The following is a 25,584-nucleotide window of genomic DNA, read 5'->3' as shown; positions in this document are numbered from 1 at the left end:
CCTCTGCTGTCAGTGTGGGAGAGAAAAGGCAGAAAAGCGATTTGAAGAGCTGAAGCTGACGTAGTTTCTCTAAGACAATCTTAAATTATGTGAGAGCCCTTGTAGAGATCCACCATTCTGCACTACACTACACAACAGTGTTGCACTACTCCCCTACTGCAATAACCCGATCTGATTGGATAGCTTCAATTTAATATTCATCTGCTATTAGATGGGTTGGGAGTGAGTTGTTGTTACCCCAAGCAAAGGAGTTCAGGTACTGTATCTCAGGATCTTGTTCACGATTGAGGGTGAAATGGAGCGTGAGATGGACAGTGCGGCGTCGGCCTGCCATGAGGCAGGCGTTGCACCGGAAGGCAAAGCTCTGGATATACCAGTCCATCTACATTCTGAGCCTCACCTATGGTCAGGAGCGTTGGGTAGTGATCGAAAGAATGAGTTTGCGTATAAGGGCTGCACAATTAATCGATTATTAATTGTGATCATGATTTTGGCTTCCCACAATTAAATTAACATGATCTCTGTGATAGTAACGTTTAAAATATGTGCTCTGCTCACAGAAAACTCTGCTACATATCAATTCAAGTGCTTCCTAAACTAACAGCCAGCCACCAGCTGGCGATCGAGATGTTTTGTCTTGGCTTGACTTTTTGGGAACTCTCACCCTGAGGCCTGTGAAACACTTCCCTTAATGTTGCTGATGCAGTTCGGAGTAGAGGAATAAAATAATGTATATTTCTCTGTTATACAACAGAAAGCAGACAGGAAAAAAGGAAAATGCACTGAAATCAGGTGAAGAATAACCATATTTTAAGTCTTATTTTGATGAAAATATTTGTTAATTAGCAGGAATGTAGCCCAATGTGAAAGTAAAGTGCAGTAAAAATATTTGATCCCTAAATATCAATGAATAATTGTGATAAATAATTGTGAAAAATAATTGTGATTATCATTTTAGCCATAATAGCCGCCCTATTGCGTATACAAGCGGCCAAAATTAGTTTCTTCCTTATGGTGGCTGGTTTCTCCCTTAGAGATTCGGTGAGGAGTTCAGATATCTGAAGGGAGCTCGTAGTAGAGCCGCTCTCAGGATGCCTCCTGGACGTCTCCCTTTAGAGGTATTCCAGGCATGTCCAACTGGTAAGAGACGCCGTAGTAGACCCAGAACACGCTGGAGAGATTATAAATCTCATCTGGCCTGGCAACGTTGCCGGGGAGAAGGAGGCCTGCAATATTTTGCTTAGCCTGCTGCCACCGTGACCGAGCCTTGGATAAGTGGAAGAAAATGGATGGATGGATGGATGGATGGATCTGCCATTAGGTATCACAATAGATGTTACGATAACCAGCTGCTGAAATGTGAGTTTTTTCAGTGTGCTCTCTCTTTGTCATCATTACACAGCTAATGCAGAATAAATGATCAAATGCAAACTGCTAGTAACTGCTATTTAGCATTACTTGGCTGATGAGTTAGAAAAATGTACCTGAAGAACACTCATTATTCTCAAAGGATGCATTAATCTTAAAAAATGTGCACAGAAAAAGACATGCATACAGAATCAATCTTTTGACTTGGAGTGGACTTCTCTCTTTGGTATACCAAAGTGTGATTGTTTCTCTTGTATGATACATGAAAAAATCCCTAGTCATGATACACATTTTTAGATTCAGTGTGACTTACACGTCCCGACGTTATCATTATCCAATGTTCATCATGAATAAATGTCCATAAAACTGCTTAGAAATCATGCAAAAATGGGCACTCGTTATAACTCCAGAACAAGACTTGAATCATCAAGTTTTTTTCAGTTTAAAAGGATAGCGAGTATCAGTGATAGCTGTCTGTACATTTGGGGGTATATTGCAAACAAGAAATGCTAATAGCTAATTGTGCCTCAATAGACCTCCTCCAGACCCCCCCCCCCCAGACATTGAAGAAGCGAAACGAGACCTAAAACTGTGATGGGATATCAAAGGAAGAAATCAAAAGAGCCATCAAAAACTGAAGCTGGGCAGAGCACCAGGAAAGGACAACATCCCCCCTGATGTGCTAAAAGCAGACATCAGTGCCGCCGCTGACATCCTCCACGGGCTTCTAAATGAGATCTGGGTAAAAGAGGAGGTACCCAATGACTGGAAAGAAGTGCTAATTGTCACAATTCCCAAGAAAGGCAACCTCAGCGAATGCAAGGAACTGGAGAGGCATCATGCTTCTCTCAGTTCCCAGCAAAATCCTCTGTCGAATCATCTTGGATAGAATGCAGAAACCATGGGACAAGATATTCAGGAAGGAACAAGCAGGTTTCTGGAAGAACAACTCCTGTACAGATCACATTGCATCCCTCAGAATAATTGTCGAGCAGTGCATCGAATGGCAGTCATCACCGTTCATCAACTTTGTTGACTTTGAAAAAGCCTTCAACAGCCTAGACAGAAAAATCCTGTGGAAGCTGCGACACTATGCAATACCCATAAAACTGGTCAATCTCATCAAATGCATGTACAATGGATTCACGGGCCAAGTCAAATGGCAAGCTTTCAGACACCCTCCACATAAAAACAGGAGTACGACAAGGCTGTCTTCTGTCCCCCATGCTCTTTCTTGTTGCCATCGATTGGACCATGAAAAAGTCAGTGGATGGCCAAAGGACGGGGTTACAGTGGACTCCCTTCACACAATTGGAAGACCTCGATGACTTGGCACTGATCTCAGGAACACACACAAAAATGCAACTGAAGACAAACAAATTACATGAACACAGCAAACATCTAAGCCTCATGATCAACGTTGGAAAGACCAAGGTCATGAGGATCAATATAAAATCCCATCAAGCAATAAATATCAAGGAGCAACCCCTAGAAAATGTGGCAGAGTTTGTCTACCTGGGAAGCAACATCAGCACAGACAGAGGAGCAGATAAGGATGTGGAGCTACGCATCAGCAAAGCAGGACATGCCTTTAGAACACTCCGACCTGTACGGCTCTCTTCCCAGCTCTCCAAAAACACAAAAATCTCAATTTTCAACTGAAATGTAAAATCTGTCCTTCTCTATGGCTGTGAAACCTGGAAAACCACAAACACAATCACCAACAAACTGCAAGTGTTCATTAACAACTGCCTCTGATACATACTGAGGATATGGTGGCCCAGAAAAAATTACAAATACAGACCTGTGGAAACAGACAAACCAGGAGCGAATCAACAACGAAATCAAAAGGAGAAAGTGGAGATGGATCGGGCATACACTCAGAAAACAAGAAACAAACATAACAAGACAAGCTCTGGACTACAACCCACAAGGAAAGAGGAAGCCAAGGAGACCAAAAACCAACTGGAGACGGTCCACGCTCGACGAGCTAAATAAGATTCGGACCTCCTGGCAGGAAGCAAAGACCACTGCACAGAAGAGAGTGAGGTGGAGATCCATGGTGGACGCCATATGCTCCAAGAGGATTAAGAAGAAGAAAATTGCGCCTATTCTAATAAATGCATACTACCTCTGATAGTTCTGGTATATGACTTAATATAAATCTAAACGTGCCAATCTGAATTCTATTTACCAATAATGCAACCATGACAAATTTCATAAGCAGTTGTGGCATGATGTTAGCAGTATACTGTAGCTGTTCTGTGAGGAGCATAAATAGCCTTTTGGAACAGCGTTATCATATCCATCTCACACACAGTAGGACTGTTATGTTGATGGCAAGCGGCTAACACCTCTGCTTAGCTATTTTAAACTAGCTGGAAAAACTTCATATCTATGTTAATTCTTGGCCCAGAAGCCAAGAACAGGATAGATATCAAAGAAAGGAAATGACTTGGTCTTAAAATTTGATGAGGACTTCAACTTAGGTGGTACTCTTTTACACTCTATGCAAAGGCTATGTGTGAGACCCCCATTCCACCAAACAAGCACAGACACACATAAACACGACGCACAAGCTCAATTAAGAGGCATCTTATCATTGAATTTATAGGTCAGCTGAATGCACGACTGACTAATAAGAAAAAGAAAAAGAAAAAGAAAAAAGTTAGTCCTTGAATACCAGCAAACACAGGCGTGTAAATTAATAGGATATTTGATCCTACAGTTGTGAGTTTGGAGCAATTTGAGCTGGCAAATTACCTCCTTCTAATAAAAACTCGAATTTGGAGAGAGTCAAGGAGAGAGTAAGGAGAGAGAGAGAGAGAGACGCATTAGAGCTGGGCTTATACCACTGTTGCAGTAATGATAGTGTTTGCCTGTGGCCAAACACTGAGAGAGAGCTGTGTGTTAGCAGCAAAGAGAGGATAATAGCACAGAGAATTATTAGACAGATCCTTGCAGTCTGTGTTTGAGTCAATTCTTTAGCCTTATTACACACTGCGGGGGGTGCGGGAAGGAGGTAGAGACATTTAAACAAGTAATACTGCATTACACGCATTAAAGGGTGACAGTAATTACTTATACCACTCAAACTGAGGCATTTAGGCAAAACACAAGCTGTGCTCCCACTTTCTTCCTTTTCCTCATTTTCACCGTCCGTCTCCGTCTTTCCTCCATCTCTTTTCCCTCCCTTCCTCCTAACGCTTTCTTTCCCCCCTTCTCTCTCCTCACTCTCCTCTCACCTCATCTCTCTGTTTCTTTCCTCTCTTCCTTATCAGGGCGGTTGCGGCTGCCTGGGTAATGAGGATCAGTGTTGTTTTAAACATGAAATGGTGAGGGGGCCCGGCGGGGCGGAATCAATAAGAGCCATTACCTCTCCTCTCTAATGATGCAGCCGCGGCCCTCCCTCTCCTCTCCTCTCCTCTCCTCTCCTCTCCTCTCCTCTCCTCTCCTCTCCTCTCCGCGCACACCACCCCTTGTCTCAGCCCATTTCTGCCCGCTATCCGATATCGGATGGGAGGAGGTTATGAATTATCGAATCCCAAGGGCAATGTGCCTCGCCGCCAATTACCCAGTGAAAAATGACCCTTTCTCGGACGTAAGCGTGTGTGTGTGATGCAGATGTTTGTGTGTTTATGGGCTGGGTGGAGAGAGGTTGACACAGACCAGCTGGTGTCACATGCTTGTGGACAGCTCTGCCTCCTCTGTCTGTCTTTCTGTCCGTCTGTCCTACACAAAAACATGCACACACTTACTTAAATAAGGCTGCACACTGTGACTGATGAGGGAACATTGTTTACTTTGTTTTTTGGAAGGCTGCGTAGGTGCAGCGAATCATCCATCAGCTTAAGAGGACTACAGGATTTCTGTTACTACACGCTTGGGAAAGCATTTTTTTTGCTGGTGGTGATCAGTTTTGCATAATACACCATAACTTCGGCACACAACAGACATTATACCAAAGCAAAAGAGCATAGTTTTTGATAGCCATCGGTTATTAGCCATCTGTCAGTGATCCACTCTTCTATGATACTGTAACCAGTCTGTTGATCATCTCTGCTCATTTTGCTACCCCTTTGCAGTTTTGTTCTGTCAGTCAAAAGAAAGATAATAGTTTAAATCTTCAAAATAGCTTCTCTTAACAACTGCCAATGCAAGATGGCTGCTGCTTGTCAAACTGCCCTCAATGAAGATAATGTATCAGAAAAAGAAATTGAGAAAAATGTGAAAAGCACACAATACCAGTCTCTCGCAAATTATGTTCACAATCGACGATTATGCAGTAGTGATTTGTGTTAAATGCCACCATTCAGTGCCAGCGACGGAGCCAGTGTGTGCCACTGATTTAGCTTAGTGTAGTAATGAGGATGTGGATATGGTGGGTTCAGGCCTGCTGTGTGTCTTGCTTGTGTTCCTAACTTTCCTCACTTTAACCTTAACCTTCTTTAGCTACCATAATCAGATATTGTTGAAACAATAAATCAATTACATGACAGTGAAGGTTAACAAATGTTAGTGAATGTACTCTGGGGTTTGCAGAAACATCAGTGTTCAATGTTTACTTGTCAGTCCACACACAAAATGAAGAATATGCATATGCGTTAGCTAAGACAGTGGTTCCCAACCTTTTTCATGTCAAGGACCCCTAAATAGATACACATAGGTCATGGACCTTACCTTGCACAACACCTGGATTCTCGCGATGTCACAAGATCACGCTAGAATCACAAGATCACGTAACACAAAATCGATCTTGTCAGGCTTCAAGTAATGTGCTTGTGTCCGGCAAGCCAGAGCACGGACAAAATCAACATCCTGTTTGGAGTTACTGGCAGCTACTGGCGTGGCTTATGTGTGGTGAGACAACAGGTAGAGTAATTGCTGCAATAGCATCAATTATATCAGAACTGGAGAGTATTTCTTCATTCAAAGAAGAGCAAAGAACGGCACTGAAGGCTTTTCTCAATGGAAAAGATGTTTTCGCTCTTCCCCCGACAGGCTTAAGCAAGAGTTTGATTGACAGAAAGTGCCTTCCCTTTTCCAAACGGTTTCCAATGATGGCTTCTCAGGTGGTATTGTGTAACAAACTATCTGGCGGGTCAGGTTATCACGGACCCCCATTTGATAAGATTTCACTTCAGAGACCTCCATCTGAAAATATTTTGGTTGTCAGATATGATTAAGACCAGAATTTTATATTTATTATTTTGTCAACTACAGTTGAGGAGATAACCCCGGAGAATGGGAAACCTATGATCAGAATAGTCACTCTAATGACTCTTACTCGCATCAGGCTCACTTCTATAGTGAATCAAATAGTGAAGATAAACTATTCCCCATTTTTCTGGGGACCCCTGTGACTACCTCAAGGTCCCCCTGGGGACCCTAGACCCCTGGTTGAGAACCACTGAGCTAAGATAACAGCAGAAATAAAAGGCCATTGTACCATAATCTGGCATCCATTTTCTCTCAGTGACTGAGACAGCAGCACAATAAATGAGATGATGACCTGGGGTCAAGGATGGTCCCTCTCTGTTGCCCCTCCTGTCCTAGTGTCGCTGATGTGTTATCCTGAGATCTCACCTCCCTGCTGGTGGCTGCTACCTGTTCCGGAGTACAGCTGTGACTTCTAAATGCTTCATCCTCGTCTCTATGTCACGGACATTCCTGCTCCCCTTGAGACCCTGCAGGTTGTGGTGTACTATGTAGGTCAATCAGCCTTGTTTGGCAGACTTTAACTTTGTGTCCCTTGCACAGAGGGGTCTTAGGTGATCACCCAAGTTGAGCACAAGTAGTAACCTTCAAACCTTCACTATACTCGTTGCTGACTTGACAACATCTGGTTAGGGTATTGCGAATGTTTATACAGCTTATTTTGGGTAGTGTTGGTAGAATTGTTCTGATTGTCTTAAAGAAATAGATGCAACTTTCCTTTAGAGACAATTAGAGTTATAAAACTAGGATAACAACACATTGTCTTTTTTCTCTGTGTATTTAGAAAATAAAACACTCTTGTCAGATATTGGACACCTTTCGTCTTTCTATCGTCAGATGTCAGTCTTTAATCTCTCTCAGGGACTTTAAATCCTCTCAGCCCTTTGCATCGTCCACTTTCCTTTCTCGTTGTCTGTGTATTGATGTGTTGAGTTGTCAAGTTGAGATGCCTGTTATCACATCTCTGCTTAACAGAGTTATATTGCTTTTCTTTTTCTCAGTGTCTCTGCCGCACACACACAGACAAACACACACAGACAGACACACAGACAATGAAATTATCGGCAGTCTCAAGTGTATCTTTTCTGTCCATTTAACTGTTTCTGTGTGGGAAGTGCTTGGTGCTGATATACAGCACTTTAGGCTCTGATTGAATTACACTGATGGGAACATCAATTACTGAGCGTGGTACTAGAAGAATTTTGACCAAGCACCTCAGATCACATTACAGTCTGCAGTGCTCTGATGGGCTGCAAAAAAAAGAGTCTGGACTGGAGACATATTACGTTTAAAGACTCCAACAGGGATTTTATTTATCTTGAGATGCTAATTGTAGGAATTGTGTTAATGGTAAGCTTAATGTCAGAATGGAAAATAACTCGATAGCAATGCAAGTTTGAGTTACTCCAGTGTTCTTATATTTTAACTACAGAAAATATTTCTTTAAGTAATTTCCACAGTCATTAAATTAACATGTGTCGAGCCACTTTAATTAGTCTGTTGATTTGTTCTTCAGTACAAATTATTTAATACCTCATAGTATTAAATCATTATTCCATATTCAAAAACTGTTTGAATTTTAAGTTTCCTAGCTCTACTAGAACTGCAACGATTAATTGATTAGTTATCAACCATTAAATTAATTAAATTCTAAATTTTCTGATTCCAGCTTTTTAAATGTGAATATTATTTCTGGTTTCTTTTCTCCTCTTTGACAGTTAACTGAATATCTTTAAGTTGTGGATAAAACAGTACATTTGAGGATGCCGTGTTGGGCTTTGGGAAACACTGATCGATATTTTTCAACATTTTCTGACAATTTATAAACCAAACAACTAATCGATTAATCAAGAAAATAATCGACGGATAATCGATAATCGAAAATGAAAATAATCAGTCAGTTGCAGCCCTAAGCTCTAATGTCTGTTACTCTACAATAAATGGAGAGTACAGTAAATTTCAAATAATAATAAATAACATAAAATTATAATAATAAATCACAAGTACTTCAGAATATCTCTACAAAATGCAAAATTGTGAACCCACTATTCTGTAAGGTCTTGACTTCTTCACTTGGATCTACATATTTGTAGCAATAAGTATTTTATTGTTACTCAGCAGTACAACAAAATTACCCTGTAATTTGCAGGTTGTAATATAAAGCGTTACACTTATCACTTTTGTCAGTACAGCTATATTTCATTGGCTGGTTAACTATATATGCACTCACCTAATGCATCTCCAGATTCCTCACTGTCTGCAAGAAAATTATTCCGCTGTAGAGACCTTTGGTATTCCATAACAAAACCAATTAATTTTCTTGTGAAAATGCTTTTTTCCCCATGTTTACACGTTGCATGACATTTATCTTGCATTTTAAAACTTTTTGGGGATTTCCAGATTGTGTTGAAAGTTGTTTGAATTTCAAAATCATACTAATATTCTTGTCATGTGGGAGCCAAGCAGAGACAGACACACACTGATGGAGTTTGATTATTCAGTGATTTCAGTGGACTGGACAACTTGGATTGTGTTTTGTTCCAACTTGAGTTATTCTCCCAGATGTTCAAAATAATTTCATGGACGATCATGAAGGAATGTCATTTCAAGCAATTTGTTTTTTATTTTATTTTTTTAACCAATAAGATTATCCCAAGCATGTCTTATGAATCTAAAATGTATTCAGTTGTACTTTGTGTGATCATGACTTTTTTACTTTCGCTATTATAAAGGTACCCAGGGGAGTTTTTTGTCCTCTTTTTTATGAGCGGGTCCCTGTTATGTATGGACGCATGGTCTGTGTAACACACATTCCTCACACACACATTTCACATTATTCCATTGATCAACAGATGGCAGTAAGAAACGCAGCAATGTGCCAGTAAAAGGCAGTGAAGACGAAGACTGCTAGGTAGTAAACATGGATGTAAATATTTCAGGATTTAAACACTTAAGGAAGGAAATGCATTCTACACATTTGTCAGAGAGCAGGGATAACACAGTTCTCATACACTGTTTGTAGCTATACCTACGAAAAATAATGCACTGTAAATCGTAAGTATCCCACAAAGGCAATTTGTATGTAATCCACGTAATCGTAAACCAGAAAGTATAAGGAGCGACAAACGCCACATAGGGAGGAGGTCGGGGAGGATGGGTGGATCAAAAAACACCCAGGTCACCCATGTGAAAACAGAAGCCAAAGTTAATTTATTTGTCATGTAACTTCCGTACTTATGTTATGCCACTTCCGTAGGTATTTTAACCCAAACCACAATCTTTTCCTAAACCTAAGTAAGTACTTTTGTTGCCTAAACCTAAACAAGTTGTTTCCTGTGAAGACGGAAGTTTATTTTGAAAAGACTGCATGCATGTAACAAGTGGAAATTTACACGTGTTGCTGGTCATTCGTAGGAATAACTTTTCGTAAGATATACGAACCATTATATGAAGATACGTTGTGTGTTTTGGTGACTGAATGTAAACATAACTTGTATTTGTTTACAAAACTCCAGAGGGCTCCTTTTAATCTGAAATAGGAGTGTATCCATAACTGTCTACCCAAGACAGAAAGCAAAAATATTCTTATTTTATAAAAGTACTACAAAATAATAATAATAGAATAAAACACTATACACTTTTATAAATTCTGAAAGGAAACTGATTAAAACTCATAAACTCATTACCAGCTGAAGTGTTACACAGGGCAACAGAGCAACAGACTTGAACCCATTAGGTGGCTTCTACACCTGTAACACATGTAGGAATGAATTCCTTACCAGAGTGACCTTGCAGCTCCACCAAGTTACTCAAAGATGAGAAGTGCATCTGTGTGCATGTGCAGCAGAATCATAATAGTGCATTTGGCCAGCGTAGTGTTTTGTTGTTGTGTTCACTTCTTTGTTGGCTTACTGCATCCACTGCAATTATTGCTTCTCTCAGAAGCCTTCTGCAATTCTTTGTAAAAAACATGGTTTTGTGTAGTGAGATGAGTGTGTGTGTGTGTGTGTGTGTGTGTGTGTGTGTGTGTGTGTGTGTGTGTGTGTGGCTGCCACCCAAGGTTGTTTCTACAACATGTTGTCTTTTGAGATTCATTGCCTTAAGCAGCGATGATGCGCTCTCAGCAAGACATGCCAAGGCTGCTGGCTGTAGCCCAACATGAGGGGCAAAAAGTAAAAGGAAGGGAAGGAAAGAGACAGATACTTGTGCCAGATCCCATGATTTTGTTTACTCTGAGTAAAAGATTCATTTGGTTTGAGAGAGCTAAGTAATTACTGAGTGTCTTGATTCTGTTTAGGAATGTCAGATGAAAACCCCAAATGTTTACTGCTCACTGTTGCCCAGATTGAAGTGTACAAATGTTACCGCTGTTAGGCACAGAGCAATCTGCGTTAAAAGTTTGTTCTTCTTAAAACTTTGTTCCCGGTGGTCACGATTATGATTCAGTTGAATAACAAAATAGTTAAATACTCGAATTGTGTATGACAAGAATGAGGTCCAGATTCACCTATTGTCTCTTTTGGTAATGCAACATCTAAGTCTCCCACTTTACATGATTGGATCATGCAATTGAAAATGATTTGGAAACTTCTAATGAACCTGTTTCAAACTGTCATGTGGGATTAATCCACATTGCCTGTGTCAGCAGTAATGAGGCATTCAGTGTAGAGTAGCACGGACCACTTTGAAGTTTAACATCAGAGGCTTCGACCCGCCTGCAGAACAGACAGATGGACATTTGACTGGGAGGGTTGCCAGTTCTAAACCCAAACAATTCAGGGAAATGCTGGCAGCTAAACAGAATGAGAAATGTTCTTCACTAACTACCGAGGTGCTCCTGAGCAAAGCACACAACCTGCAGCTGCACTTGTAGAGCTGCTCAACAGCTTAACTGTAAAAAGCCATGTCTGTACTCTACAGTGATGCATGATACTCCCCTCTCTGTGTATGTGTGTGTGTGTGTGTGTGTGTGTGTGTGTGTGTGTGTGGCACTTAGTCACTTACTACCGCTAATTAAGTTCCAGAGAATGAATCAGTTCAGAAAAAACAGAAACTGACTTCAGGCGATTTTGATTAGTGCAGAACTTAAAGGAACAGTGTGTAACATTTATGGGGATCTATTGGCAGAAATGGAATATAATATTAATAAGTGTGTTTTCTTTAATGTATCACCGGAGAATGAGAATCGTTGTGTTTTCGTGACCTTAGAATGAGCCGTTTATATCTACACCTTGAGCCAACCCGGTCTCACTCCCTACTCGTCAAATACCGCCGTTTGGGCAGCGTCCCTCGGCTTTGGATACCGACACACACCGGTACACTTTAGTGACAGTAAGTGACAAACCGGGCTTTCAACTAACTCCAGTGTAAACTCACCCGAGACGTTATTCGACAGTCGGAGCAAGTGACGTAGTATTAATAGCGTGAGAGTCTGCTAAGGGCGGGCAGGAGGAGTGGTGGATGAGTCAAACGAACACAAGACTTTCAATCAGGAGACCGGTGTTCGTGTCCTGTGTGAAACTAAAAGTAACTTTATTTTGTCCCGCCAGTCATTAGTAACGTGACTCATTGGTATCGTCAGTCCCGTGAGTCACGAGAGTCGCTAGTCAGTGAAGTTAATGCCAACCACAACCTTTTCCTAACCCTAACTAAGTGGTTGTGTTGCCTAAACCTAACTTCTTGTGAAAAACGGAAGTTTATTTTGAAAGGAAACTTTGTAACGAGTTTATATAGAGGGACACTGACCAAGCAGCGGTATTTGACGAGTTGGGAGTGAGAACGTGTTGACAGAGTGGGTCCTCTTCATGGAGCCGGCTGCCATTTTTCTACAGTAGCCCAGAATGGACAAACTACTGTGTTAACTTTTCCTGCTCACCGCTCACTTCCCACGTATACACACATTCTACGTACTCTGCTGTTCTCCAAATGACTTACGCTACTCTTACAATAGCTCTAGAGAGGGACATTCGTGTTTTCGCATTGGCCGTCGTAGTTCTTCTACACTCTTTGCACACGGGAGAGGTTTAAATTTGTTGCAATCTGCAACCTCACCGCTAGATGTCACTAAATCCTACACACTGTTCCTTTAAGGAAACTTTAGTTGTCAAAATCAGCTGTTCGCTCGTGTCCCGTGTTCACGTCAAGTCACATTTTTACTGTACAAACATGTAATTTTAACCCCAACCTTGTGGTATTTTTCTAAACCTAAGTGGTTTTGTTGCCTCAACCTAAGCAAGTGTTTTTGTATAATTCATAACATTAACTACGTGTTTACTGCGACCAAAAAGTGTGACGCTGAGTGGTCTGACAAAGCGTCAGTATGTGTCGAGTTGTTGAATTTGATGTCAGAAAAATAAAATCACTTGATACAATAATGCAATGCTAGCTACTGTAAGACTAAAATCGTTTCATATTCATGGTTTCTCCCACTTTGCTAAACAGGCAGAGGTGAATGGTCTGTGGGTTATTAATGTTGCATTATGTGCAGAGATTATGCAGTAAAATGGATTACAACCACATGATATTTAGCAATATGCAACATGAACTCTCCCAGCATGCCCATTATCCTGAAACTGCAGAATCCACCCCCTCAGTACTTCAAGCAGACCAAAGCAAACATTTACCAAACAGATATTCATCTGCAGTAGATCCTCAAGGTTAAAACATGGATTTATTTCTTTGTCACACAGAAGTATTTGAATAAGGAGAACTAATAGTTACGTAATAAATGAGTTGCAAAAATAGAAACTGGACAGTTTAATATATCTCTGTCTTCAAGGTCTCATATTATACATTTACATGCTTATGTTGCCTCTAAGCCTTTGGCTGATTACACTGACCTTACACTTTCTACCACTTCTTCTTCCTATCACACACTCCTCGTAACTCACAAGAGAAGAAAAAGCATGTAGTTCTTACCTGACTGGGACAAATGAATAAACAAATAAATTAAACCTGCAGTAGGCAGAATATTCTGGCATCATTGGGCAACAATTCCATAATAACCTTTCAGCATATTGTAATTCAAGTGATCTGAGAGATAAATAGACTTCTGCCCCTGGCCTCTGGCTCTGTTTTCAGGCTTTAAAGTAATCTAGCCCGTGACAGGAGACTGGCCAATCACAGGTCATTTCAGAGAGAGAGAGATCCTATTGGCTGTGCTCTGGCTGGTGAGCGGTGCTTGGTATTTCCTCAACCGATCTCAACATGGCTGCGGGTCACAAACTTTCTCATTTTACAGCTAAACAGTACACTAAGATGTTTTAAATGGCAAGAAGTAGGCATTACAGTAACAGAATATTGATTAATATTTAAACAGCGCTGCCTAGTTTGACCGTTTGATCAGAGTTTGCGAGTGATTGACAACTGCTCAGAGACGGCAGGCTCCAGCTCGGCTCTGATTGGTTGTTTTCCTCCGGTCTGTGAAATCCTGTAGATGCCAATACGAGCACCGGAGGACACAGGAGGACACATGATTTTTTTTTAGATTGTCTGTCTGATGCACTTCTGTCAGGATATAGTGACCGTTTTATAAAAACACAACTTTTTTTAATAATATTTGCTCCAATTCTACCCACTGCTGCTTTAGTATATAGGCACACAAATATTAATCAAGTCTTTTTTTAGTTAAACCTGAAATCTTTATGAAAATGTATATTGTAAAAAATAACAGCAGTGAAATTGAATATTCCTTGTCTCCCGGTGACAGATTGCTCGCTCCAGTCTGATAAGCAGGCTGCTTGATATTTAAAGTGTCTGTTTCATTCACGCCAGCTGCACACAGAGACGCTGCTTTGTGATAAACCAACAGCTCTCGTTGGAAAGGCCAGAAATGCAAGGGGCTCTTTACACAGGACGCTTTCAGACCCCCATCACCACACACACACACACACACACACACACACACACACAAACACGTACACATACATACATGTGCATGTGCAACCCAGTGGTGGCACTGAGCTGAAACAATATGATGCAATATACACCTCAAGTGCAACTTTACCTTTGTTTACATTTATTTATTTATTCATCTACCCTACCTATTTTACAAGTGCAATTACCTCTGTTTTACATTACATCTGTTTTTATATGTTATACTTCTAGTGTAACACTTCTGTTTATATTTATTTATTTATTACATTTACTTTACCTGTTTTATTTGCTGTATAACTGTGTGTGTTTTTACCTGTTATATGTTTTATCTGCCTCGTTTACTCTTTGTCAAGTTTTTGTTGTAAAGCACTGACACCAGAAGTGGCAACTGTGAATCTCGTTGTATTTAATACAATGACAATAAAGCTTTCCATTTTATTCTATTCTATTCTAAACACGCCCCCCTGTGGCCGCGTTGGGAAGTAAAAAAAAAACCCACCGGTACAATGAGTGGAGAAACAGAGACAGAGGAGAGGGAGGGCAGTCGATGAAAGTGTGTGTGTGATAGAGAGAATGTGTATATGGGGGGTTCAGTCTATTTTGACTGTCATAAATAATTGGTCCACGGGGAGGGGTGATGGTGATGGTGTTAAGGGCTCCTCCATTAGGCACAAAAACTTTCGGAGCGCCTTTCACTCCTAATTGGCACCGACGATTGGTGGTGGCACCGCAGCTGGCTGAACTCCGCCAAAAAAGAGTCGACAACAGAGAAAAAACACGAAAACCACCGCTGACTCTTAAACACGTCCTGTGGTACCCCCAAAAGGGTTGGGGAGAAAATAAGAGAGAGAGAGAGAGAGAGAGAGAGGGAGCTGATGCTGTTCTTCTGACAACCTGTTCCAGTGTGGAGCTGCTGTGAGGTTTGAGCGCATCTATGTGGAAGGAAGCCTCTGTCCTCTCTCTCTCTCCTCTCTCCATCTCCATCTCTCTCTCTCTCCCTTCACAGACAGGGGCGGTCGTTCTCAGTCTGCGCACATATTCCACTTGGCCAGCATCACTTGGAGTCCACAGATAGACACAGCGCTGATTGAACGGTGGAGCGGAGAGGAGCTCATTCTCAGAGCGCATCATGACTGTGTTCTAGAAGAGAATCATTGTGTTCTAGAAGAGACTCATTGTGTTCTAGAATAGACTGTCACCGGTCAGAGGCGCACAGTATATCCATTTAAACCACGCCTTTAAAAGTCCACAAAAGAGGAGATAGGATTTTTTTTTTTTTTTTACCAAACTAGCCTTGCTTGAGAGTTTTTCCAAAGTGGTTTTATTTTTCTCTTTTGGAAGAGGTGGACTCTCTTTGTGGAGCCGAGCAGCGGTAAGACTCCGCGCTTCTTCTCCGTGCGTAAAATAAAAAGTTTAACACACCAAGGAGATCATCTGAGAGGAAAACTCTCCTGTTATACTTCCCGGGGAATTGTAAAAGCTCACACCACCGGACGCCCACACTGGAGGAGGATATATAACTTTTTTTCCCCCACCAACACATTTTTTTGTGTGTGGAGAGACCCGGAGGAAGGAGGCTGGGTTGGGTCTCCGAGAGAGCGGAGGAATCCTCTTCCCTGAGCCGGGAGGAGAGCGCTCAGCGCCGGGTAGCAGACTGACCCACAGCACGGCACCTCGGAGACAAGGTAGAGATAACATGCCTGCACTGCACGGAGACTACAGGTTTATTTTTTGTTATATGTTAAAGGTTTTATCCATCGACTTTTTGCATCAAGTGTGTGTGCGTTTTTAAAATGCACATATTTGTGAACATCTTAAAGCAGGCAGTGAATTTGACATCTCTTATTACACTTATTATGCCTCAAAAGGTACATTCAAAATGCTGGGTCTTCATATACCCGCCTTTGTTTAATTGGCATGTCTTTTTTTACGCATGCAATGTAACGATCATGTCAGTATATAAGCAAGTCTCATTCAGCGCATCCTGACATGAATGTATAGGCTATATTAACTCACATGCATCCTATAATGAAACTTTGATCGCTGTGTAAACGCAGCCTGTCAGTGCAGCCGGCATCACAGCCATTATTCAAAATGTGAAGGAGGAAAATCCTCATGTTCGGTCAGCAGTCACACACAAGAGGGTCTATTAGCTCCTGACTCCACCTGCTTTTTCATCCTGTTTCTTCAGGTTTTCCAACAGGTTTTTTAAAATTGTGCAGAGAAATAACACTGACATGTGATGTCTACAAATATCAGGATAAACAAACAAAAAAAAGTGTTTTTGTTGTATATAGGAGTATAGACCTCTCACCCTCTCTCTGCTGCAGAAACACTGTAGGGATGAGTATTGATCTGAAGCAAAAAGCGGTGTGTGTGGGTGTTTGGGGTCCAATGTTCACGACCCCACTTGTTGTAGCTAATCCTCCATGAATACTGCAGTCTGATCCCCTAGTTTTCTCCTGTCCTCACTCTGTGTGTGTGTGTGTGTGTGTGTGTATGGAGTGAAGTTTAGTCAAGCTTAACAGAGGACAATCCTATCAATCTCCAATTCTCTAAAACACACTCAGCCCTGCTTGTAAACTTTATAATCCACAATTTGAGATTGAATTACGCGTCCTTTAAGTCGAATGAAACAATGTAGGCTGCACTAAATTGCTCTGTGATATTATTTCCATGGCTTAAAGGGTTGAAGGAGACATAGTCGAACATGAAAAAACCCAATTTGAAAGTACCTCTTCTTCCCTTTTGATAACAATCACTCAGCTGTCGCCTCTTGTTTGTCACAGGCTGTTCCCCTCTCTGTGCCCCTGTTTTCACTGCTCAATTCAATTCAATGTGCTTTATTGGCATGAGTGTAAAAGACAATGTTGTCTCTCTCTGTGTGTGTGTGTGTCTCCCTCTTTCTTAGGTTATGACGGAACTGAGCTGAACATGGAGCTTTTCTGGATTTTGTTATTTTCTAGTGTCTATCCTCTTGCCCGGGGCCAAGGAGTTTACGGTAAGAAGAAGAACGCCATATTTACAAATGTATTCCTGTTACCACATCAATGCATACTTTATTAGTGCAGGCTGACTGAGCTCTATTGCAGCAGCGATGTTAATTTGTCCAATTATTAGCCCATAACCTTAATTAAAGGGCTTCTCCGCGCCACATATTATTGTCCGCGTCTCAGTAAGACACGCTAATAGGAGGCGGTATAATAACTGCCGTTTAAACTACTGTGAGAACAGCTTCAGGGAGATAGACAGCAAATTAACTTGAAAGGGAGATATTGCTTCTTAGAAGTCGCAGGAGAGGCGGCTGGGAAAACATCCAGCAATGTAGTGTGGAGGGGAAACCCACCTACTGTAAATCTAATTCCATTTGTTTAGGCTGATATAAATCTTTATGGCAAAAAAAATCCACATTAGGGCTACAGATTTAAACGATTGTTTAAGGTTTATGGTTATTACTGAATGGAGGTTGCCACTATTTAACTTCCCCACTATTTCTGCACTCACCCGCGCGCAGACAACAGGTGTCAGCAAGAGGATAAGACGTGGCTCGCCTCTGTCAGGTTAAACAGCACTGTGCTTTTGAGGATAAAGCGGAGATTTGTTCCCTCTTCAGACTGTCTCGCCGCACTACAGAGGCTCAGTTTCTTCAGCTACAGGCCAGATATGCATCCTCATCCTCCTGTCCCTTCGGGCAAGGCAAACGCACAAAACTGATCCGTCAGCTTTGATACTTTGATTTTGATGTTTGAAGGCATGTGGCAGCCATTGAAAACAAGCTCTGTTTAGTAGCATGGAGTGCTGTTGTCACAAGCAATCCCGCAGCCCGCCGTCACACCGAGAAAAGGCTGACAATCTGTCATTTGCTGAAGCGTGTACTGTAGGCCCACTGCCAGATAATCACTCTAATACCTCATACTGCAGGTGTCGGTATTAGTGTAAACTAAAACCACTTACAGACAAATCTCAGATCTTTTCTCTGCATGTATTTTGTTTTGACCACCAGTTGAAGCATTGCACAGATGCCTTAATAGACATTACTAAAATAAAAATAAAAATATGTTGTATTTTCCGGACCCACAGCTGCAGGCAGAGCAGTGTCTGTGTACTGTGACAGTGCTGGATGGGATCTCAAGAAGTTTATTTTTTTTTTCCACTATCTGTTTTTATAGGAAATGTCTAACATGGTCTTTCGATGATAAAGAATATAGTTTTAGTGGCGTCACATGTACTTATCTGGGATCATTTTTTACCTGCTGGTGTACCCGCTTTGATAAATCCAGCGTTATCTGTTATAAATATTTCCAGCATATGTATATTAAACATTTCGCAATTTAAAAACACATGGTATCCAGAACTCATGAGTTACTTTCAGTGGCCGCAATCTTATGTGCAAGTGTCTCAGCTGAGGGACGAAAGAGTCCCAAAGCTTTGTGGGAATCGTGCTGGCCAGCATTCACAGGCCCCCAGATTCCCAGGTGGCTTGTGTGATGGAGGTGCTCAGCTGCGCTCACCCGTGCAATAACTGTTTCATGTATAGGTAAATCATCGACGTTAAAAAGAGTCATTCAGAAAGAAACAAATCGGTTCACAATTTTACACAAGAACACGAGTGGGGGAGATCGGGAAGAGAGCCAACGAGCTTGGCACGCTCGCTGCCGTGTATGCAGATATGCATAAAATGGTTTCCCTAACTTTTTGAATTGTTTAGCACTTGCTCCAGCAGACAGATGCGACTCGCCGTCCGTCGGGAGCCCGACGGTGTAAGCGTGCCTGATTGATGTCAGCGCTTTGGACGGCTGCGAGCTTCATTTACTGTAGCCTTCTCTTGGGGTGTGTTTGGATGCGTGAGTTTTTTTTGTCAGCTCGTGCCTGTGTGAGTCTGTTGCATGCAGGTGCTCGATGCTCGTGAGTGTGATTGTGAGTTCACGTGCCAAATGCAGCGTGTTTGTGTGTGAGTAAAACCTATGAGTCTGTGTGTGTGTGTGGGATGTGTTTGTGCGGCAGACACACTTTCCTTCCCACTGCAACAGTTTGCTGGCTCAGCAGGGACTAGTGGATCAGTCACTGTTTCTCTTGCAGCAGTGTAGTATTGATTGTACTTCTGTGAATTTTGATAGGCTGTCAAAAAGCTTGTAACACCTGTCCCTCAAATAGAAATTGGACAAACGAGTGCACCAAGGAAATGCTTTATTTCAAAGGAGAAGCTGCACACCATGTGTTTCTATGCACGTTTATTCAGATAATTTTCTTGTATGTATTTTTTATTAGAGTCCTCTCCCCTTTCTTACAACTTTTTTTTTGGGATAAGCTGTATTTATATGCATCTCCACACTCGGATCGCAAAACATCCCTGCATACATATGCAGCGATTTTCAAGTTTCATTTAATCTGGATACACTGTAATCCCAAGCATTACAAGCATGATGTGGCATTCACACGCGCCAACTCTCAACATACTTAAGGATTAGGGGAGGTTCAGCAAAATTTCAAGACAGTCTGGCAGGATGCGTGTCCTCATCCGACATCAATACAGACAAAATGTACCAGAAAAAGTGTCTCTCCATCTTTGTGGTGCTGCATCACATCACACTCTGCGAGGCAACAGAGTTCACAGGGACACCAAATTATCGATTGCTCGACAAAGTCACACAGAAACCATTAGCTGGTGCTGTAGATGGAATTCAAACTGCATTAGGTTGCAATACGATGCTTCATTATGTGCTTGTTAACAGGAAATTTAATGAACTTAAATCAATGATTTTGCTTAGCGATATTTTTTTTTCTCGTAGATTTGAGCAAGGCCCCTACAGCAGCAGGAGAGCTGAGGCCTTGCCACTGGCCATAGAACAAAGCACTACAAGAGATGCAGAAAGTGAAAAAGTTTAATATGCCTACATCGCGCACAAATTTTACATCACTTTGAAGATGTTGCCCAAGGAAGAATGAAGGGCTTGGAACACATTGCTAGTTTTTTTATTTGCTGTGCCTGTGTAGACAAGCACCCAACATTTGAGCATCGTCTCGACGTGGAGCTTTACTCGTTGCAGCACATTAGCTCGCCGTGGCACATGGGTTGAAAGGCGGTGACCTAGAAAGAGATCATTCCAGGTTTAACTGGCCTGGCGACTGGCTCCCCTGCGACTTTAACTCTTCCTCTCCCCACATCAGCACTTTTTGTTTGTGTCTCTTTCTCTCTTTTATGTCTCTCGCTGCCGAGTTTATTTTGGATGCTGAATATTGCCCTTTTCTAATAAGCATCCATAATTTATCGGTGGCTCTGAGGCAATGGTGGAGGAGGGGAGGGGAGACGGTGATAGAAAGAGACTGAAGCATTACTGTAAACTAGAAATGATGATAATCTCTTACCTCCCACAATCTGACACCTACTGTCCTCCTCCTACTCTTTACCTCTTTGCTTTATATCTGCTCACTGTACTCGCAGGTGCACGCACACGCACGCACACACACACACACACACACACACACACACACACACACACACACACACACACACACACACACACACACACACACACACACACACACACACACACACACACACACACACACACACGCATGCACCTCTTTTTGCTATATCAATACCGGAATGGATATCGGGCCGATAATGACTCAAACAGCTGTATTGGATATCGGTGACAATGGGGCTGATCTATTCAATTCAATTGTATGTTTATAATCTATATAAATTATATACTGGAATTTGAAGTCATGTTTAAGTTTTGACCAATTTGTTGCTGCATTAAAAAGGTTTACACCTGAATTGTATTTCCTCTTAATTTTCAAGATTTTTTATACTGGTGGATTTATTATTTTAATAATAAATAACTATTCGGTAAATTTATATATACTGTATAGGCATTTATTTGTTACATTTTGTTTTACATAGTTAGGAAAACAATGTGTAAGTCAAGCCTGACACATAAAACACTGGTATCGGACCGGTACTCGGTATCGGCCGATACCCAAAGCCCAGGTATCGCTATCGGGACTGAAAAAGTCGGATTGTGCATCCCTACTTTACAGATTGCACCCTCTCCACATGAATGTGATCAGTAATGTCAGAGATTGTTGGATGACCTTTCCCTCTGCATTAGGTCTGATTTAAGTCCTTGGAATTTAGTTAGTGGTGCTCAAACTGTTTTGTCCAACTGTCCAAATGATGACGATACATAGACAGACAGACAGACAGATTGATGGATGGATGGATGGATGGATCGATCTAACTGAAAAGAGGCATGAGAAGCTGGTCAATATTTGGCCGGAAATATCCAGTGGGTTGTCTCCTAAAGAAGCTTGATCGTGGTGTAGAGTGTTAGAAGATTAGGAGAGCTATTCTTTGCACAGAACAGAAAGGAGATTATTGGTTTGGCAGAGATGGAGGAATGTTGGCAAGTGTCTTTATTGTTTGTAATGTATATCAGACAATTAAAAATTAAAAACTTGGATGTAAAGTGCTTTAGCTATTAGACGGGAGTGGTGGTATCTGCCTGCTCCCCCTCCGTCTTTTTGTGTCTGTCTCCACTCATCTCTGTCAGTCCCTCTGATCCCGTCCCTTATGCTAAAAATTTTAGTGCACATGGTGCTTTAATTATCTCATCTTGCTCCCATTTTTTTTCTCACGTTAACTAGGTCCATTGTGTGGCGGTGTAGCCCTCGCTGCCTTGATATTAAAAAGGTCACACCTTGAGAACATTCACATACACAATACAGTACGCAGCCACTTTGTTTTGATGCTTACTCAGCTCATTCTTTGCTTTTTTTTGTCCTTGATTCTCTCATTTCCTCCTCTCCTCTTCTTTCTTCTCTAGTTTCCTATTTTTTTCTGTACGGGTGACTGGATATTAAAGCCTGACAACATTTCTATTAACCCAGAGGTCAGCAGCAGAGCCATAGGCCTATGGCCAAAGTGATATGTTGACTGTGGTTTACACTAGCCCTGCTACCTGGGGCTAAAGGATAAGAGTGCTAAGACAACGTCTTGGGAGGTCTGATTTATCACCCTGCTTCCCACTAGTTACACTCTGAGCTCTGGGTGGGCACAAAGCAGCAGGTAGAGGTGGGCAGTCTGGTACACTGGGGCCTCCGAGTGAGGCAAAATAGTAATATGTTTCCTTAGAAAGCATAGCCTGGCAAGTCTTGGTGTAATATGTGTGTATATACTGTATGTGTTAACACCAAAGTGTAAGCTGCCTGCCTGCCTCGGATGTTTGTCTTATTTGTATATGGTTAATGTGGTGGTTAGTGGGTGGCTCCTTCCATCAGACATGATACATAACATGTCTTTTTCTTAACGAACAGTTAATTTCACTTCTTTGCTCAGAGTCAGTAAAGAGTCCGAGATGTGTGGATTATAACTTGTTATTTAAAGAGTCCGAGAGGTGTGGATTATAACTTGTTATTTAAAGAGTCCGAGATGTGTGGATTATAACTTGTTATTTAAAGAGTCCGAGATGTGTGGAGTATAACTTGTTATTTAAAGAGTCCGAGATGTGTGGAGTATAACTTGTTATTTAAAGAGTCCGAGATGTGTGGAGTATAACTTGTTATTTAAAGAGTCCGAGATGTGTGGAGTATAACTTGTAATTTAAAGGAATAGTTTTTGGAAATATGCTTATTTGCTTTCTTGCAGAGAGTTTTATGAGGACATACCACTCATGTCATCACAGTGAATATGTAGCTGGAGGCAGTAGCCTGTTAGCTTAGCTTAGCATGAAGACTGTAAATGTGGGGATTTTGATCTTCAAATCAACCAGCTGATTAGACTATTGTCAGGCTATTAAATAGGCCTTATCAGTCGCTATAAGCCCCATAGATGTGGGTCAATAGGGGCCTACTACACACAATAGTAGGTTTTTATCATCTAGTCACATAGAAGAGCACCGAAAGAAGATATAAAAGAAGACAACAGCGACCGTAGTAATCACTCAGGAGATTGGTGTTCGCATCCCGTGTGAAACCAAAAACATCCATCCATCCATTTCCTGTTACCGCTCATCCTATTCAGGGTCACGGGGGGGCTGGAGCCGATCCCAGCTGACATTGGGCGAAGGCGGGGTACACCCTGGACAGGTCGCCAGACTATCACAGAGCTGACACATAGAGACAGACAACCATCCATGCTCAAATTCACACCTGCGGGCACCAATAACATGTAGTTGTCTCTTTTTCACTTTTGAAACGTAGTAATTTTAAGCCAAAACACAATGTTTTTCCCTAAACTTTATTAAGTGGTTTTGTTGCCCAAACCTAAAGAATGTAACGCGTAATTCACATAATGTAAATTTTTCTAGACTAATGCACTAAAAGCCATTGGATGACATTGTTGATTGTGGGACATTTGTCTCATCTTGTCTGTTTTCTGTCAACCTTAACTATAAATCTCATTTGCTAGTCCACACTGTGGAGCAACTTGAATCACTATCCCCCTTCATTGAGCGTGTATGAATAAATACAGATTGACAGACTGATTGAATTTATTCCCTGAACATATTTCTGTTTTTTTCCATGTTAGGAGAAGAAGTTTGACAATGGGAGTGAAACGCTCCAGCAGAAGTGCGGTTAGAATTATTATAATATTTTGCTCACAGATCGTCGCGTAACCCTCCTCTCTATCTGTTCATTTTGATTTCTTTTTTTTTTTTTTTCCTGTCTTTGTATTCCACTCTCTCAGATGATTATGTTCTTGTTCATGCAGATCACATCCACGCACAATCACACACGCACGAGAGCCCACGCACAATTTCCACATGATATGCACATGTACAAACATCTCTCACTGCTGCTTTTACCTTTTGCTGAACTCATAGATCATTACCTCACTCTCACCCACTCTCATCCCTCTGTACCGGGATGTTAGTCAGTGTCACACACTCACACACACACACACACACACACACACACACACACTTCTTTGGATGAGAGTGGTCCAGAGTGTAACAGGATGACGTGGGTGCCCTGTGAGTAGGAAAAACTGTCAGTGGGACTTCACTTTTCTGCTCTGTAGTCCTGTCACTCTGTCAGACATTATCAAGCCTCTTACTAGCTCAGCTTCATGAGGGAATATAGACGTGTGTGTGTCCGTGCTTGTGTCTTTGTACACAATTTATGAATCCAGGGCAATTTAATATTTTGTTGAGGCTAAGATTAAAAAAGCTTTTGGAGTGTAGGTGTTTTGTGTTAGTGTTTTTGTGTGCACAGGGCCTGATCCCGGTGAGTGAAGGAATAAGGTGTGTAGTGCATGTGTGTGTGCGTTTGCATGCACGGACATGAGAGGGAGGGAACATTTGGCATCTAACTTATTCATAAAGGCGACAGGACGGCTGTGAACAGCGGTGCGAACATGGCTTACATCAGAGACCGTCTGCCTCCTCCTGCACTCCTCTCACACTGTCACTCTCTTTCTTCTTCACAACCTTCTCTTTCGCCCTCCCGTCCTTTGTGTCAGCACTTATCTCTTTCTTTGGCATCATTCTTTTAACAAACTTCAATGTTTTTGTGTAGTTTAATTTTGAAATTCTAACATTTGTTAGGGTGTGTTTCTAACCGTATTTCAAAGCTGCTGTATGTAGGATCTCTTATGTGATTAGAGCATCTTTCAGATTATTACAGTGGAGTTGTTGTTTGTGGAATGATCAGACTATTCCAGCTGCTTTCAGTTTTGCATTGCTGTCTGCCAAAGTGTCTTTTTTGTTACTACCACTGGGGGGTTTCAAAGATTTCACAGACGGTGGCTTTAAAGATCCCTTCGATACACGTTTTAAGACATATAAAAATACCCTGCTTGGAATAATAACTGGTTGTCTGAAGTGGGGTTTTGGGCAAAAAAGTTCAATTGACTGTATACATTTTTTTTTTTGAATTACACCACCCAATTTGACTGTTATCTGGCCATTAAATAGGTGTTATCGGTTGCTATGAGCACCACAGATGTGGGTTAATATGGGCCTACTACGTTGTAAAAGTGAAAGCGAAACTTAAAAACAACACGTTCTAACACGTTGTAAAACTGCATGAAACGTTACGTTTGGGGACAAACTAAAAGGCCTCTTTAGGTTTAGGCAAGAAAACCACTTAGTTCAGGGAAAAACATAATGTTGTGGTTTA

The 25,584-nt window shown here is 41.5% G+C and overlaps 1 protein-coding gene across 2 annotated transcripts in view; it reads left to right on the top strand.

Moving 5' to 3' along the window:
* The first annotated feature begins 14,556 nt into the window (after positions 1-14,556).
* mdga1 (MAM domain containing glycosylphosphatidylinositol anchor 1) overlaps positions 14,557-25,584 on the top strand; it is a 210,525-nt gene continuing 199,497 nt past the window's right edge. For both annotated transcript variants that reach the window (XM_074612095.1, XM_074612086.1), the window contains exons 1-2: positions 14,557-16,145; positions 17,372-17,461. In XM_074612095.1, the coding sequence (XP_074468196.1) occupies positions 17,395-17,461 (67 nt within the window). In that variant the 5' untranslated portion in view covers positions 14,557-16,145; positions 17,372-17,394. The remainder of the gene's footprint in view (positions 16,146-17,371; positions 17,462-25,584) is intronic.

This window comes from Sebastes fasciatus, chromosome 2 (genome assembly GCF_043250625.1).
Source record: "Sebastes fasciatus isolate fSebFas1 chromosome 2, fSebFas1.pri, whole genome shotgun sequence".
NCBI classification, from domain to species: domain Eukaryota; kingdom Metazoa; phylum Chordata; class Actinopteri; order Perciformes; family Sebastidae; genus Sebastes; species Sebastes fasciatus.
The sequence above is the reverse complement of the archived record's forward strand: the minus strand, read 5'-3'. Positions and strand labels throughout refer to the sequence as shown.